Here is a 19,217-nt window from a genome sequence, read left to right on the forward strand (position 1 = left end):
TTGCCGCCGGAGTGGGGATACCGCGTGCTCAGGGAAGCTACCAAGGGAGGGGGTATAAATTTTAAGCAAATTCAATTTATTCGAGAACGACGCAAGTCAGAATAAAACTTTCAAAACAAGATTTTTAGAGCTGAGCTAGACCTACGAAAGACATTTCTTCAAGAAAATTGGAATAGCTGTAACCATTTCGTTGATAGTCGCAAAAAACAGGATTGAAGGTGTATTTCCCTCATTTTTTTGATAGATGCACCACTTAGAATGCAGAATGTCATCTACGGAAGTTCATCCATACATCAAACCGTAATAAAGAAACGTCACATTATCCAAAATTTATACTTCGAACCATAGACGAATATTTTATGACAACTTTTTCCTCTACCTCTAACTGTTTGGGTGGAATCGCATTGTAATGAATTTCCGTAAAAAAATTGAATATAACATTTTTTTAAACCTACTTTCTTCTATGGGCTCGATAGGCTTTTCTTCTTCGTCCGTGTCCGGAGTGACCCATGTGCCTGTATCAATAATTGCATCCAGTAGTCCATTTTTTCCACCTTCTCGATGCAATCTCAGCAGAGTGTTCACTATTTCATTTTTCATGGCATTCACTTGCTTTTGGTGAGCGATATCAAATAATTTGTCTAGCATATGTTGGAACTCGATCTCTTTCACTTGCGCTACTAAATATTTCTCCTTTCGACAATCGCTGTACCTTTGAATATTTCTATACTAATTCACTAGATTATCCACTTTCGTAATAGCATAGGACTCTTGCACGATTGGGATTCCACACTTCCGCACAATACACTTAGCTTCACGGGCAGTAAGCTTCGGTGTTACATGTCTCGTGTGATAGAAAAAACACTGTAAAACCTGTCTATTGGAAGGCAAACGGTTTCCACAAATTTCCGGTGTTGCACTACCGACGAAAGTGATGTCAATGTCTTGTCGCGTTTCTGGCATTTTCGTACGTTTTTTGTTGTTAATCTTTACAGAAGAGAAAAAAATCAACGTAGCAATTATTTCGATGTGATTGGTTTGGTAGTGCATCGGCAAATGACTTTCTGTATTCAGGAGGGATTGAGGAGAGACCCAAAATTCATAGGTATTCCAGTAAAAGGAATATAAAGTGGGCAAAAACTCCACCCCCAAAATTTTCGGCTTGTCCAATCATAAATTAATGGAGAAATTATGAAATTTGCTCAATACTCGCCCCTGACCGTCAAACTGAATGACTCCTCGTAAAATCCCAGAATTTTTACATTCTTAGAAGGTCCCTGAAGGCACAAAAGAGCCTCACAAATCGTATTATCGGAATTATCTGTTACTAATTTAAATTTTTAAGAATATTGAAATATTAATTTCATTCGGGTTGTGATGCTGCAATCCGATGTCATCGAAATATTATCTATTGAATTGTTGTAGCACTATCTTTATAGATTCTTGGAAAAGAACAGTGCCTAATTCTCACTATATTGAAATTTGACTTTAATCGAGACAGAGCATGCATGAAAAATTTGTTAATGATTTAATCATTTCAGTAGTCTAGAAAGTCATTTCAATTGATAAGGGAAGAAAATTGAAAGAATAATGTCTAAATTATTTTCTTCAACATAGATGAGAGGATATCTCCCGTCCCAACTTTTTTTTTATATGAATAAATATGACGTTATTCAATGCGGTAATTACAGAACATTATTGATGAATTCTGTTTAGATCAGCCGAAGTTAAGGAAATCAAGATATCTGAAATTATCGTTTCAAAATACATAAAGTAAAAGAAAAAAGTTTTCAGTTGTTTACTTAACATTGACGATTTTGTGACTAGTGAGCATAATGGCAGGACCTTTAGATATTTCCTAGAACATGCCCACTTATACATCACACTGGGTCGACACTCTTGCTACCTGACAAGGGATCGCCATAAAATCATTTGACTTTTCACTAACGTCCATAATGACGAACTGCCAGTGGGTCAGATATTTTTGTATATTTTCAAATCGTTTGCGGAAGCACTAGAAATGTTGCTAAAAATCGGAAAAAAATCACACAGTCATTTGAACTAATGAGCTCTCGTTTCTATAAACTTGCCAATTGAAATTCGGACCAAATGTTTTTTGAGCCTGCCTAATATACATGGAAGACTAACTAAAAATGATGGTAGTACGCCAGTTACTCATACGAAGCTGGTTAATGGCGCTATATGTCATTTATTTGAGGAAATACGTTATGAGTTGAACGCTATCGAGATTGATTGGAGTAAAAACGTCGCTATCACCACGCTCATGAAAAATTACATCTCTCAGAATCCTAATCAGATATCTGTATTGGAAAACGCAGGTTGGTTACCTGAAAATAATGATCAAATAACATTAACGAACGATGATGGTTACTTTGATATCTCCGTGCCACTGAACTTACTGTTAGGTTTCGCTGAAGATTATCGACAAATAATCGTCAATGCTAAACATGAATTAATACTCATACGGACAAATATAGACACGAATGCTATTATTCAAACTGTCCCAGCAGCTGGTCAAACTGCAGAAACATCCAAGAATACGTTCCAGAAAATCGAGTGGATCATTCCATACATCAGAGTCGCAGATCAACGTAAAATCCAGCTTTTGAACTATATTGCTAAAGATGCACCCATTCACATGAGTTTTCGCACATGGGAATTATACGAATATCCGTTGTTATCTGCTACTTCCCAGCATGTGTGGGTCGTGAAAACATCTACATAAATGGAGAAACCTCGGTTCGTTATTCTGGGATTTCAAACTGGACTGGACAAATGCGAGTCAATTTGATCATTGTAGCATTCGTGATATCAAACTATTTCTCAATTCACAGAGCTATTCTTATGGAAATTTGAATCTGGAGTTTAGTAGCAACCAGTATGCTGTACTTTACGATATGTACGCACATTTCCAGTCCTCTTACTATGGTAAACAAGCAGAACCTTTGTTAAACAAATCCGATTTTTTAAAGTATGCTTCACTCGTTGTTATCGACTGTTCTCAACAGAATGAGTCATTGAAATCTGGCCCCGTTGATGTACGTTTCAAATTTGAGTCAGGGAGAAATTTCCCTACTGAAACAGCAGCTTACTGTCTAATTATTCATGATCGAATTGTTGAATATCATCCTTTGAGTGGTGGTATTAAGAAACTTGTATAATGGTATATGGTTGTAAATTTCATGAGTCATTCTAAATTTAAAAAAAAACGTAATGGAATGAAACATGTGTATATTTTATTTATTAATCCTAATGACATTCTTTTTCATATAAGGCTTTCATTTCTTGCTGTTTGAAATTCAGAGATTTGCGGAAATCTTCAAGGACATCATGCAGATCATGAACTAGTTGTATAAGTGGCTCGATACTTGGAAAATTCCCTTCATATCCATCATATTTGCTTCCGCTTTTCCGATGCCGCTCATCAGCCATCATTTTTCCAAAATCTTCATTCAAGTGTTGACAGGAAAGAAGTATGTTATTTCCATATTCTTTTATGCTCTTGATTGAATTCCGAAATGAATGATCATCATCGTCGTTGGCTTCAGTGTCATCATCCTCATCGATTCTCGCGCGTTTGGCAGAACGATGATAATTGAGACCATAACAATCATCAGTTGATGTGGATGGTGGTGAAGATATCATTGGACTGTTTTGGACTTCCTTCTCAAGTTCTTCATTCTCCTTCTACTCCTTAATTCGCCGACATTTTATAGCCTCAAAATTCTCTGTTAAACTATGGAAATCCTGAAGAAATTTCCATGATTCATCAGATGGATTGCAACCAAAACGTTTCATTGTAGCCTCATGACAGACGACATCTCTCCAAAAATCGTTGATTGCAGCGTCTTCTTCCTCTAGCTCCGGTTCCTCTTCAAACTTTCCATAAATAGCAAGCAAATCAGTCAGAAACATCCATGACTTCGCTAATGGAGTAGCCCCAAAATGCTTCACTACTATGTCATCATAGTTATAAGCGAATTGTGGTAGGGTTAGGAGATATTCCACCTCGTCCGTTCGTAAATCTTCCATTGTCGAAGTGAAACTCTGATTTCTTTCACTATTTTTTTTTTCAGTCACTCACTTATCTTTATATTTTGAAATGATATACAGAGAATGACTGAATTACTTTTTTCTTCAATCTTTTGAGTAATTTCAATAATATTTTCTAGTAAAAGATTTAAACGGTATCTCAATACTTGTCGTGATGATACACTCTGTTGAAAACGAAATCTTTTACCACCAATGAATGAGATTGAGTATCGAGTTCTAGCCGTGAGAACAAAACTGAGCATAACAGGAGTGGTTTTTCTTCTTTTATACATCTTCTCCCCACCATAATTTAATGTTTTCAATGATTCATTGCATCATGTTTAGTAATAATAAGTCTTAAGCTCTTAGTAATCGGTCATCACCGATGATTCTTCAAAGAATAATCACACTTGGTGCAATCCCTTGAAAAATTTTACAATAAGGAAATCCAGAATGATTTCTAGCCACTCAGTGAACTGAAATCAACCAAGATACATCGTCATGAAAAAATATTGTGCTAAATCATCATACTCTAGGAACAGTAGCAGCTGGTTGCAGCAGCAACAACAGCAACCAGCAAAGTTGCAAAAAGAATTTGCTAAATCGAAAACACTGGATGGTTCTACATCCTATCGTTCTGAAGTGCAACCGGGTAAATATGGTGCGGTGAGTGATAAGAAAAAATGAATCTCAAATTGAACAAATTTGATTACACTATCACTCATGTAGATCGATTCGTACTAAGAAAAAATGGTTTTCAATAAAATGCAATCCTAATGAGATTTTGAACGCGTTATTATTTACCCAGATGATCCCAACAATTATTGTGCAAATTTTTTCCATATGGTCATTCAATCTTTAGCGAACAATCCTCAGATTGCAGCCTGCGGTCTTCAGATTGGTTGTCTTCCCCCTACACCCTGAAAAATGAAATATCTCCACAGAATCCGAAATTCGACGAGTCAACCCACCCCTTCCCAAGGAAAAAATATAATAAGGTGACGGCATCAGCAAACGCATACTCCCACTCCTTCTCCCTCCCCTCTCCGCTCCACCCGCCACTCACTATGCGTCGCATGAGGACAACGGCTCGTGAGGTCACGAACCTAGAACCCCTCTTGCCTATCTACTGTGAATGTGGTAGTCGTCCAGAAAACTGCAAGGAAATGCTGATATCAGAATTAGCAGATGTTAACATCTGGTTTCCTTGTCGACAGAAAATATTTTGAAGAAATGGATGATTGAATAATGATATGGAATTAAGAATTTCGTGATCGGCGATTTGATGAGCATGAGCAAATTCAATTCACTCTTACCTAAATTATTAGCTAATGGTCTTGACACTCAACTCAGGACATAAAATTCTAACATGACGAAATGACATTGATGAATTCAGCTAACATTATTCATGGAATATTCGGTCTTAGATTGAGACACTATCTGTCACTTCCGTAACTGAGATGTTGGTTTCTATTAGGAATGAAATTTACACGATTGCTACAGGAAGTACTGATATCTGTTCTGGTGATTTCAAATGCCATATAACTGCTATTACACGTGCTGTTTCGATAGAACTGCAGTGTTATTGTTACTTTTCTGGGTCTCAACAATTCAAGACGACTTGATTCAGTGAATGAAACGACAGTTCTACAATAATCGTATTATCATTATTGGTTGATTTAAGCTGTGTTGAAATGAAATGAGGACGAAAAAAAAAATACTTAAATCGAGTATAAAATCTACGCGAATCAAGTATATTACATATTTGATTCAAGTATATTGTTCTTCATTCCAATATATTTTATACTCAATTAGAGGATGGGTATTTCAATGCGGAGACGATTGTTTTGTATCAGGCTCGGTTATAGCAAGCCCTCTTGAGTGTAATATGGGGGTTAAATACTAACTGGTAGAATATAAGGGTCGAAACGTGGAGGTTAAAAAATGAGGGTCAGAGTATTAGGATTAAACACAGAGAAAAAGTGGATTAACTTTACAACAAAGTTTCTAAAATTTTAGAAACCGTGGTTTCTAACTTGCAGTTTTCTCAAATCTAGAAACTTTTTTCTGATTAAAAAAAATTGTTTGCAATTAATGATCAAAATAGGGATTAATTTTAAATCAAAATATACTTAGTTTTAGAAAAAACATTTTCTAAAATCTAAAAAATTTCTGTCATTTTTGAGGGGTGACTTTGCCAAGAGGGGGAGGAGGGGTTGTGCATTGAGAATTTATAACCAAAAAAATTGAGTCGGTGAGTCTTTCCAAATTATCTCCAAAACTGAGAGAGATTGCAAATCTTCCATTTGGTTGGAAGGGGGGGGGGGTACATTGAGAATTCACAAACAAAAAAATTGAGCGTGTGAGTTTTTGAAAAATATGTTCGGAACTAAGGTAGATAGCGAATTTTGACTGAAAATTTGAGGGGGGGGGGAGAAGTTTTATTAAATTCTCGATTTGCAACCCTCCTCCCCTCGGGGAATTTTCCGCTTAGTTTCGGAGATATGCACACCCTCCCCTCTTGCCACACCAAATTTTTAAGAAAAAATTCGCTAAATTCCATTCCTCCTCTTTGCAAAATCCCCATCTACATATCTGAAATTCCCGATATTTGGGCACCCGTCCCTATATATGGGGCACTTACATTACACTTACTTACTTCGATCTGAAAATTTTCTACAATGATGAAAAAGTCAGCATTAGTTTTAGAAATTATTTGTTTTTAAAAACAATCCCCAAATTCGTTTTTATGATCCCACCAAGGATAAAGTTTAAGAATTGGAGTTTCGAAAATCTACGAAAATCCCCCCCCCCTTCCACCACAAATTTGCAGGAAAAATTCGCTATTTCCATTAGTTTCGGAGATATTTTTGAAAAACTCACCAACTCAATATTTTTGGTTGTGAATTCTCAATTCACAAACCTGCCCCCCTCCTTCTCATCTTTGCAAAATCCTCATAAAAAATTACAGAAATTTTCTAATTTTTAGAAAATATTTTTTTCTTAAATCACGTATTTTTTTGTTTAAAATTAATCCCAATATTGATCATTAATTTTGAACGATTTTTTCCTAGAACTTAGAAAAAAATTTCTAGATATTAGAAAACTGAAGGTTAGAAACCACCGTTTCTAAAATTTTGAAACTTCTTTCTAAAGCTAATATACTTTTTTCCTCTGTGTTATTTGACCCTAATATTCTGACCCTCATTTTTTAAGCTCCACTTTTTTATCCTTATATTCTGACGCTTAGTGTCTGATCCTTATATTACATTTAAGAGGGCTTGCTATAACGCGGCCTGATACAAAACAATCATTTCCGAATTGGAATAACCGTCTCCCAATTGAGTATAAAATATACTGGAAATAAGAATAATATATTTAAATCAAGTATAGTTTATACTCAATTCAATTTTTTTTTTCGTGAGATTTTGTTTTATTATGGAAAGCAATGAAGAACTTGAAGGGAGACGTCGATGAGGTACAAAGGCTTGGGTAGAGCTAGGGACCCATTAAGCAATTTTTAATATAGGATGGCATATGTTGAAAAGTTTATCAATTAACTTATCGCTTTTGTCCCATACATGAACGAAAAATGCTGTTTCTCACGTTTTTCCTTTAAAATCGACCTTGCACGAGAGTTTTCATCCAATTCGCCTAACATTTAGAACGTTCATTATACTTCAAAACAAGTGGGCAATTGCTTTCAATTGTGTCAATTATGGTGCCTTTTTTTGCTAATGAATTAGCAATATGCTTCCGAATGGATATCGCATTTTCATTGCACTTTGCCATTAACTGATGATATACGTCCCCATATGACTCTCATTACGCTTATCATCCTGATCACCACTATGACCCCCATAATACGCTCATAAGACCTTCATATTCAGGCGTCGCTGAAAGATCAGGGGACGCTACCCATAGCAACCCCCCTAGCAACCCCCCATAGCAATCCCCCCCTAGAAATCCTCTTAGCAACCCCTAGAAGTCCTCCCTAGCCACCCCCCCCGGAAGCCCCCCTCATATGACCCTTATAAACCCCCATAAGACCCCCATATGGCCCCCATACATCCCCGTATGTTTCCCATAAAACTCCCATAAGACCCCCATAAGGGCCTACCTTGCGCCAACCTTGTGCCAATCTTGCGCCAACCTTGTGTAGACATTGCGCCAAACTTGCGCCAACATTGGACCAACCTTGGGTTAAATTTTTGAGAATAATTCATAAACTAAAAGCGCAATCGACACCATCTGCGAACTCGGCCTGCATAACATAAAAACGCATATTTCTAGCCCAGATTCAATTCATTCAGATAATTATTTTTGAAGTTATCGTGAAAAAACTGAATCTGTCACATACACACATACACACGCACATACATACATGCATACGGACAGGGTCTAAAAACATCAGATTCGGAGTCCTGACCACCAAATTAGTCATCTTCACAAAGAAAACTGGTAACTTCAATTCGGAGGAATACAATGCTTCCATTCGGAAGCAAAAACAAAATTAAGCATTCATTTTACTATCCATCAAACAGATCATGAAAATATATACATATATTTTCTGTTTATCGTTTTCATATTGAGCCTGAAAAGTCTCTGTTTTAAGTAATTGAATATTGAATTCTTATGGGCTATTCTATGCGAACCCATGAGATTGGGATCCTTTGGGTCTCAAATCGGTTTGAAAATTTTTGTGATGATATCCTTCAGCTATATAAGAATCGTACCAAATTTTTTTTGATTGTCTAAAACTTTAATTTGTTATAAATGTTTTAAATTACATTCTTTTTCATATTTCACCGATTCACCGGTGAGTAGATCATCCGATCGAAGATGTCCGAATTATTACGAATCGTCGCGAGGATGTCTTGCGACAAGGACAGCGATATATCGGCAACACGTGTCACGGTACGAAATTCGGTTGCTAAGCCGAGCTCAAAAACAATACATTGAAATGGTGTGAAATAAATATAAAAATGGCTTCGTTACAAAAAAACATTTTTTAAATTGACGAAATTTTCAAGGATTATTCTTTGATCTTTTACCAAAATTTTCGTGCATGAGAAAATATGGTATCTTAAAAGGGGATTTTTTACGATTATTTGAATAACGCAATTTCTAAAAAAAAATGATATTTTTTCATTCATTATGCAACGTAGTGGAAAATATAAAAAAAAACATAATTATTACAAATATAACCATAATATTATAATGGCATTGGTGTAGTCCTTTTCATAAGTTTCTGCAAATTGATAAAAAGGCTAATGAAATTATTAAAAACAATTCAAACAAATACCACCAAATAATAATGTAGGTTGTTAAATCGAGCACGATTGAGCCTTGAAAGTTTCGTAATTCAAGGCTGAGATTCGGCCTTAGCCTAACGCCTTGTTCAAGCCTTAGAAATTAAGCTCCAATTCGAATTACCATTTTGGGGCTGAATGAGGGCTGATTCCAGCGTGGGCCTCAGCCCTGATTAACCATTTTTGAGACTTAGTTCAGGGTTTAATGAGCCCTATTTCCACCGTCAATGACTTCCGAGGTGAGAAATGAGATTGAATGGGCGATTGTACCACGATACGTGGCGAGGGACGAATTTTATAATTTCTTGAGAAATTAGTGCAAAAGAAATAATACAAAACAGGGCAAAGACCAAATGTTTTTATGAGAAAATGTGTGAAATCGTACTCTGCGCATGTATAAAGTTATTGATGAATTTATATTACAGTAGAATCTCTCCAACATTTCCTGGACTGAAAATTTTTGATACCTCATACCAACCCCCGATACGAACAATATTCTAGAATTCGTAATGTTTCCTCTTGATTTAACCTTCTACGGGTACACCTCCTGGGCACTCATTTTGTTTTGATTAACATTTTTTTTATTTGTACAGCAGGAATTATTTACACCATTTACATTTATAAAAAATTAGTCTAGAAAAAATTTATATACAGTATTTTTGTATAAACTAATGGACAATTAGTGGCCCTCGAGTTTAAACAATTATAAGGATATAAATCTCTGTTTGAATAATAAACATAGCAATTATTATTTAATAAATTTGCACATTGTCACATGTCAAGAATATTAGTTTTTTACTTGATAACTACTGTGCCGAAAGGAAAGATGAAATTGGTTTGCTAGAATTGTTTAAAAAAAGGCACTGATATCATTTCAGAATGATAGGGTATAGAAGATGTAATTTTATAATTACTTATCGATGACCATAATGATCATAGCAGAGTATCAGGTTTTAAATAAACGTGCATGCTGAAGGTCATGGTTAGGACCACGATAATCAGCAATGATTTTTTTTTGTATAACATACGTTGCATACTTATTTTAAAATAAGTAAATACTATCGTTATTATTATTATTATTTAAATTAGATTCATTCAATTTTTATATTCAATTAATCATTATATTTTATTTATTTTGCCACATGTATACCCTCTCGGGCTTTTACATTTTGTTCCCTTCCCTTGAATACTAAAAAACCAGTTGTAGAATCCATAGAAGTACAAGAATTTAACAAATTGTGGTTAGAAAAACAACAAACACCCAGATCTCCCTGCGGTACTCGTCCGTACCCCATGCCGTAAGAATTTCCAAGTCCAGAGTTCACCAAATGCGTTGAAAGTGTTGAAGAAGAAAGTAAAAAATCCCACGGAGATTTTCCCCAGATAGGCCTTTTTCCGCCATTCCTCCAGGGTCTTCAGTCCAGGCAAGTTAAGAGAGGATACCACAAGTATTCTACAGCTGTTGCTAACCCCAGCTCGTTCCAATGTATCTCGGGCGCTGCTGTAGTGTGGACAATGATGAAACGGCCGTCCCCTCGTTGAAGCCGCTCCACCACGGAGGAACCACCTCCGCCAATTCACGTCGCCAGTCAACAGCTCGGTTACCCCCACCCCTTCCCCCCCCCCCAACAAAATATGTCGATCCATAATCCCAAAAACTCTGATTCTCCTAGTAGATTCTGCATTTCTCCAAACTTCCCATGACAATCGTCATTCTAATATCCCTAGAATATCACTGTGTCCCTCTTGTCTCAGCAACACCAGCCAAAAGATGCCCCATATAAACTCATCAAGCCTCCCAAAATCATCAAGATATCTCCATGGTATCCAAGTCTCATTAGCCATTTCTCTACTCCCAACGTTTACTCACTTTAGAGACCTCCTAAAGTGAGTAAAATTTCTCCATCTAAAATATGTGGGTCGATATCGATTTCGACTGATATTTTTCGCTTTCTCGGAGAGGTCGGTCGATATGATTGATCACTAATGTTACTGCGTTCACTAAACAGTGTGGATTGACTCGATAAAAGTTGTGAGGCTCCGATTATTGAGATGGTTGATCTTCCGAACTCGCTGGCTCTTCCATTGACATGTGAATGCTTCGTCACAGTTGGCATTCTCTGTCTCACTGGTGTATAATATCGTGTCACTATCATCTGATTCATCTTGTACGTCTATTATCTCTGGAATTTCAACTGCAGAACTTCTTAGGTCATTATTAAGTAACTCGAGATCAATTTCAGACATTTTCTGTAATTTCTTTCTACACGAATCACAGATTTTGCTTCCATCTAACCTCAGAATTTTACTGATCAGGGTGGCAGAGACTGGACGTGCACCAGTTTTCCTGTGATCAATCACTTTCAGTGGGTTAATACACTGGCTTTGAAAAGTTTTCATCGTACGGGTCGAACAAAATTCACTGGAAAATGGAATTATTATTTCACGCACCGTGAATATTTCACTGAACGTAAAATTGCAGTATCAATTGACTCATCGACTTTTTCCTGACCAATCGATTATAATTTTTTTAGGTTATGTACGGAATGAAATTTCTTGATTACATTGCATGAAAACTCAATCGCATGACACATATTTGAGGAAAATTATTTCATGATTGAATAGCACTGTGGGGGAGTGGTCAATGTACTAATCATTGGATCACAAGAGGCGCGTCACTGGAGACGGGGGTTCGAATGCCGACGTACAGCCATCATTTTTTCTCTTCAGAAAGTTAGATAAATGAATTACTATGAATACTCTCATCTCTCAAGAGTACTTGAATATCGCATTTTCAAAACTTTCAATTGGGATGATTTTGTTTTTTTATGTCTTCTAATATGAGAAACAATCGGTCTATTGCATTCATCTTGGAACAAACCGATCTTATCATAAATAGTGAAAAATTGGGGTTTTATGTCACCACATCTAGCCCTACCCATTGCCTCATTTTCTAGGAATTCAGCTAGTGCGTTGATGGTTTTGATATCAATATTTTTCAATTTATTATAATAATTTCTCGCCAGACGAAGAATAAAGTTGTCGATTCGAGGGATATTAGCTTTGTCATATAGATTTTTGTTACTGACCTGATGGTAGACATTATTGTCGGCCGATCTGTACATAAACAGACAGGTCCTCAGACAATTCCTTTCAAAAACTCTGAGACGTTCCATTTGGTGGGCGCGCATGTTCCAGAGAATTTCTGAAGCATATATTAATAAAGGCCTTATAAGTAACATATAACAGACTACTCCAGCTCTTATTTATATGCTTATTGTGGAACAGAAAGCCAAGAGATTTGAAACGTTTTCTCGCTTTTTCTATCTGGATATCTGCATGATTTAAGCACCTCATGAGATAGTCGATGAAGTACCCCAAGAGACTTCATAATTTCGTTGTTCGGGATTATTGTTTCCTCATTATTATCTAGATTTCTAATGTTTATAATAAGTTCTTTGATGCTAGCTTTTTTTTCTAGAATACTGATCGACTGTATTTCGAAACAACATTGTTTCGCTTTTAGAGGGATTGACTTTAAGGCTCCATCTGGAATACTTCTCATTCGCTTTATTAACAATGATATTTACTTTATCAGCTATTTCCCTTCCATTATTTCCAGCCACATAAATGATCCTATCATCTGCACATGTAAGTGAATAGGTATTATTATTACTATTGAGCTCAAAAGAGTCTATCATGTGTCTGGGCACTCATTCTACTGAGACACTAGTGTGATGTATCACCTCAATCCTATTGCTTAATCTCCCTTCCATTAAAAGCGCAATATCGAAGTGTTACATATTTATCCTTATATATTTATCCTTATATATCCATATATATCCTTTTCTGAACAGATTTATACCTGTAGTATTGGAATTTCTATGATTCAATTCAATCAAAAAATTATTCAAACATTTAGCAAAAGATGAACTTTGTAAAAAATTTATTTTATGGTGCCGACAAAAGTTATGTTTCGAAAAGATTCGTAGTTTTTTTGTTGCCGATTTATAAATCGACGATGTTAATTAGACAATGAAATAAGGTAACGTGTGTAGAAAACATAGTAGTCAGGGTAAAATGTCAAAAACCTGTGAAGAAAATTATTGTACAGCAGACTCTTGTTATAGTCGCATTTTCCGTCACTTGAGCGCTGCTCCAACTCTATCATTGACGGGGCCCTAAAAGTGAACACTCTGGCGTTTGCAGCAAGGATTTCTTCGAGGATGGCCGCGAGCATGTGGTGAGGTTGGGGAAATATAGTCCAATCCTCCAAATTCGTTTCCGTTATTCCTTCTTGCGTGTGACCACAACGTAAGTTCACACTGGTTAAAATTGAATGTCTCCTGATGGATCTGGCGTTAACTTTCAACTGCAATCCTTGCCTCTGCGTTCATGAATCGTATAACATACCAGGCGGTGTCGCCTAAATGATATCGTGCGAAATTCTACAAAATGGATGCATATAATGTCTCCACCATAAGGTTAAAAACATCAAATTGACGATTCATAAGAATTTTGTTTTACATTTATAATGTCCAAAATTTTGTAGTAGGAATTTAAGACTAGAATAAATTTTATGTAAGATTATAATTATAAGTTATATTATAATTTCAGGCAATTAAGAACCAAATCCACAATTGTAAATTAAACTGAGTGCATTTCATCACCTGGACTCAATTAAAAATTCCAAAGACACCAGAAGTGAGTTCAAAAGTGATGGAATGGCACACTTAGCATGCCCCAATTACCCAATACTCAGATTCACACGCGAAGGAACGATTGAAAACCGATTAATTGAAGCCCCAAAACCCGAATGAACTACTTCCCCATAAAAATAAAAAAAGTGGGAAAAGTCATACGACATTTTCCACCAATTAAAAATGGACTCGTTGGAGCCCATGTGACAAGTGACCCCAAAATTCATATAAAAATGTCAGAAAAACCAAAATTAAGCAGTCTTGAAGCAGCGACGGAGCAGTAACAATTCTGGTGGAAATAGTTCATTTAATCGGTCCGGTTTTTCAATCCTTCCTTCGATTACGCGGGATAGTACTTAAGTAATAGTAAGTTACGAACAATCGAAATTATCCGGGAATAAAATTTCTTTAATCGAGAGTGGTGACTTTTATTACAAATAAGGAATTCGTTTATTGTGACGCGTTGTAGACAGTCTCAACTAAACTCTTAAAATCTTCAAATTCAACTACCAAAAATTCATTAAAATATCAACGAGTAGAAGCAAGTGTTTCCGTGGAAGTATCCATAATAGCCTTTAGCGCGACTAATTGCTGATGAGGAAATTACGGATTTACCCAGGGATCTACAAACACATCGAATAATTTATAAATAACAGACCGAATTGTGAGTAACAAAAATGTGTAAACCTAAATTTGAATCCTTCAGATCATTCCAGGGATAGGAATTTTAGCTACATAGATTTCTGTAAAATCACACTTATGTTTTTGTAAACCGAATAGTTATACAAAATATATTTAAATCCAAACTTGACTCCAGTACAACTCCAAATTTCTTGATTAGAAATTCGTCTCAACTCAAGCCCTATCCCTAAATCAAGCCCTTTTCCCCCCATATTTTAAAAAAAGGTAAGAGTATAAAACTTTGCGTCGTCCAATAATTATCAAATTCAATAATTTTAGCTTTGATTTTAATGTGACAATTAAAACATGTCCATTTGACGCTAAAATCCTTCTCTGGACATAACACATTAATTCAGGTAAATTAATGAACCCCTTCTTTTTTTGAAATATGTAATGAATGTTCCTATACTTATTGATAATAACTGACCAAAGGCTCAAAATCCTGAATGGAAATTCCCGTCAGGTCCAGAACAGGATTTGATCAGGTCTGCCCTGACGTTGGATCAGGCCTGAAGGATCCGAACCTGATCAAGCCCCATCGATCCGGACCGGAGGAACTCGTCCAGTTTTATTACTAATAATCGTTAATAAAAATGATAATTGAATTTTCCAAAATTATTTTTACGATCGTTTATGACCTTATTGGTAACCCTGTAGAGTATTTATAGTAGAAAAGGCGGATTTTGTTATCGCAAACTATTCTGCCCATAACTGGTGTCGAACCCGGAATCCTACGATTACTAAACCCATGTCCTAACTAGACTACTGCACTAATATTGCGTCATGAATCTCGTATTCTCAATAAAACATTCGTTTGTATGCATCATCTTCAAATATCATTCCTCCACTGTTGCCGAAAAATAAACAATTTCTAGATAGACTTCTTCAAGACGCCTAATTCTTGCTGCGTTTGACCTTCAAAACGTCTGATCCTATGTAAAAGCGGTTGAGACCGTGGATGACAGCTCGGATTGAGATCAGAGTGATCAAATCCCATAATGATAGTGTTTAGTTTAGGATGTTCTGCTCAAATTGACAACAGGATAATCAAATTTGAATCTAATCAGATCATCTCAAGACACTATGTTCAAATTGATATCAGGGTGGCCAAATCGGAATGTGATCAAAGTGATTTCATGCTGTCGGACCGAAGAAATACAGAATAAGTTTTCATCAGCTGATTCAACTGATCAGTCGAACCTGACTACAGACAGATCCATTTCTGATCCAACTTCAAGTGTCCCGAACGGAAATTCCACTGGAGAGACAGGAACAGAAACATAAAATACTAAGGTCGCATGGGCGCGCTGCCGGGACATGGCCGCACTTCATGGTAGTAATCTATCTTTTCAGAAGATGCTGAGTCGGTCCACTTATATTACAGAGACTTTAGCATAGAAACGAATCGGATGTTAGAATACCAAAATCTTAAATCAACACATCAACGTTAGCAGCCTCAGTTGGCAGAGGAATTATTTATGATAATTCTATCGTTATGAAATTATCAATTTTCTAGAGTACGTTCGGTGGTGTTAGGACAGAATCCGCTTGCCCAAAGCTCTTTCGGCTATAATTACCTATAATTATTAAGTAATAAATGAATCATAACAAAAACATTTTCTTTTTTTTTTATCTTTCTGTTTGAACAGACAACGTCGATACAAAGGACCCAGTTATGAAGATCATTGAGACGAAAAAAAGGACAGCGGTATGGTTTGTAAGTAACTGTGACACAGACAGTGTCCGAGAGAAATATGTGAAAGAACTCTCGAAGCATGTGGATGTCGATGTTTACGGTCGATGTGGCAGCGAGACTAAATGTCCGAAGGGTGAGGACTGCTTTCGGAAGCTCGTGGAGCCAAACTACTTCTTCTATTTATCCTTCGAGAACAGCCTCTGTCAGGATTACGTCACTGAGAAACTCTCCAATGCTCTCAAGTAATTATTATTATTGTGCTGAACGATATTTTCAGGCCGAAGGGACACAGGGGGGAAAGTTTTTAAATGGCATGAGTTTAAATAGATCGTCAGTGCGTGTCCTGTTTGTCGGTTTTTGTTCCACCCGCCATATAATTATGATTATTTGATGATATCACCAAATTTTTTGGAGAATAAGTAAGGTTAAGATAAGGAGCTTCTTATCTTATTTGATCGTGATAATTCATAAATTTCCGAATTTCTAATGGCCTTGTAGTGAACGCGATTCCGCCATAATAACATTCATTATATAAAATGAATGATGGAAAACTGGTGTTATAAGGAGACCGGCACAATCTTATCCCGTTTTCACAATAAAAAAATTTCAACTTTTTCTTTTCACAGATACTACGTCATTCCAGTAGTGTACGGTGGTGCAAACTACAACTCATCAGCTCCTTCAAATTCCTATATTAACACACTAGACTTTCATTCTCCCAAGCAACTAGCACAATTTTTGATAAGACTGACAAAAAATTTAGCCGAATACGCTAAGTACTTCAAATGGAAGAAATTTTATGAGATCATTCCTTCCAACCAAGTAACAATTTGTCATCTCTGTAAATACCTCCATGAAACAATGGAAAATAAAGTATACGATTCAATGTCAGATTGGTATTTAAAGGGAAAATGTCCGTTGCAAGATAAATTGAAAAATTATCCATACATAACGAAATTAGCGACTATGTTCGACAATGATTGAAGTCTTCCATCTGTTTTTTCCCTATTGATTGAAATCTGATACATGTCACTGGTAGTTTTGCATCTATTTTTTCTATTAGTCTGTCAGATTGACGGGACATTTAAGGATGCTTTTTTCAATTTGTTCTATTGTAAAGGTACTTTGATGGTAAATTTGAAATCCAGTATTTGCAATAAAATTCGTAAAAAGAATGAAAATACCATGCTTATATTTACCCTTTTATTCCATCTTAAATACCGAAAAAAAGTTTTGTGAATGAATTCGCTGGATGGATTCGATATGAGTGGAACTGAATTATGCCGAAAATTGATTTATTTTATGTCGTGACTGGCAGCCTGAATGGAATCTCACTTAAAACTATGCAAACCGGTATAGTGACTTGATTTTGATCAAGTTCAGCTTAATTTAAGTTGATCCTACGATTGAATTCAATTCCACTTGGATGAACTATCCATTTTGAATCGAATCGGGGATCAATTTGACTTACAAGGAACACTACGCAGGTGTCCCCCTCCGATTTCGATGAAACTTAAATATGTTATAGGGGACCCAAAACTAAGGGACACGTATTTTTTTTAGCTGCCCATATTGGGTTTTAGGGGGTGAAAGTGCTTTCTGAAGTTGACCACCTGTCGGGGTCATTTTTCGATTGCACACATAAAGCTTTTTGAACAACTCGTTCGCAGTGTATCATGAAGGTCACAAGGAATGATGAAAATGCGAATTAGAACCGTCTCCGGGGGGTGAAATATGGAGGGTAAACTACCCTTGTGAAAATTCATTTTTCTCATAGAAAAAAAACTTTTGATGGAAATCCCATGGGATAAATTCCATTTGAAAAAGTAGAATACCTGTTTTGATTTTTTTTAAATCGAAATTTAAAACTTAAAAAAATTGAATTTTCGTGAATTGCGAAATTTCTAACTTTTTTCTCTACAAAACGAAGCTTACGGCTAATGATGAGGAAAACCATTGGGACAGGATCCAGGAGTGGTGTCGGAGAGGTTAACTACCCTTGGGAGGGGGGGGGGGATTTTTTTTAATAAGGGGGAAAAATATCGATGAGAATTTTACGAAACACATTTCGTTCGAAAGCATGAGACAATTTAAAGCACATATTTAGGATTTTTTCCGCAAATTAGAATTTTAAGGTAAGAAACATCGATTCTTTGAAAAATTATGGGTTTTAAATTGTTTGTTATAATAGACTGATCTTACACGGAATGATAAGTGAAACAATTGAAATAGTCTTCGGGAGTGAAACTTGAGGGTTGAACAATCCTCATGGTATTTTATCGAATCGATCGGACCAACCTCATTCATTTTCAAATTAAATCAGTAACGACCATGAATCTAAAAAATTTCACCGAAAGCCAGAGTAGAGATTCCATTAAATGGCTTCCATTTCCAATTTGAAAAAATGAGTTATGATTAAATATTTTGAGGAATTCAAATTTTCATCTGTATATGAACGTGGATGGGTGGTACAAAGAAGAGCCGATGATTTTGTATAGTAAATAATGGATCGATGATAAAATGTATTTCGGTTGCTCTTATCGCTTCGATGTGATATCGTTTTCAATGAGACGTGAATGGCGACATATGACAATACCATTCTGTTTGATAATGCAGAACCACAACTAAAGAATATTCGCGAGTTGTAAACAATTGATGCAAATGGCTGATTTGTTATCTGAGGATGAAATTACTCTGATCAATATAACTTATACGATATCAATGTTTTTCATTTCCATCCCTTTTGAGAATTACAATCAGTCTATGAACATACAT

General features: G+C 36.0%; 1 protein-coding gene across 1 annotated transcript in view; it reads left to right on the forward strand.

Annotated features, from left to right (window-relative positions):
- Window positions 1-17,617, forward strand: part of LOC114841041 (alpha-(1,3)-fucosyltransferase C-like) — a 37,778-nt gene extending 20,161 nt beyond the window's left edge. The window contains exons 2-3 of the mRNA XM_015267910.2: window positions 16,396-16,684; window positions 17,069-17,617. Coding sequence (XP_015123396.1) covers window positions 16,396-16,684; window positions 17,069-17,426 — 647 coding nt within the window. The 3' untranslated portion in view covers window positions 17,427-17,617. The remainder of the gene's footprint in view (window positions 1-16,395; window positions 16,685-17,068) is intronic.
- Window positions 17,618-19,217: the final 1,600 nt, after the last annotated feature.

Source organism: Diachasma alloeum, unplaced genomic scaffold, assembly GCF_001412515.2.
Source record: "Diachasma alloeum isolate Michigan unplaced genomic scaffold, Dall2.0 Dall_scaffold_01013, whole genome shotgun sequence".
NCBI lineage: Eukaryota > Metazoa > Arthropoda > Insecta > Hymenoptera > Braconidae > Diachasma > Diachasma alloeum.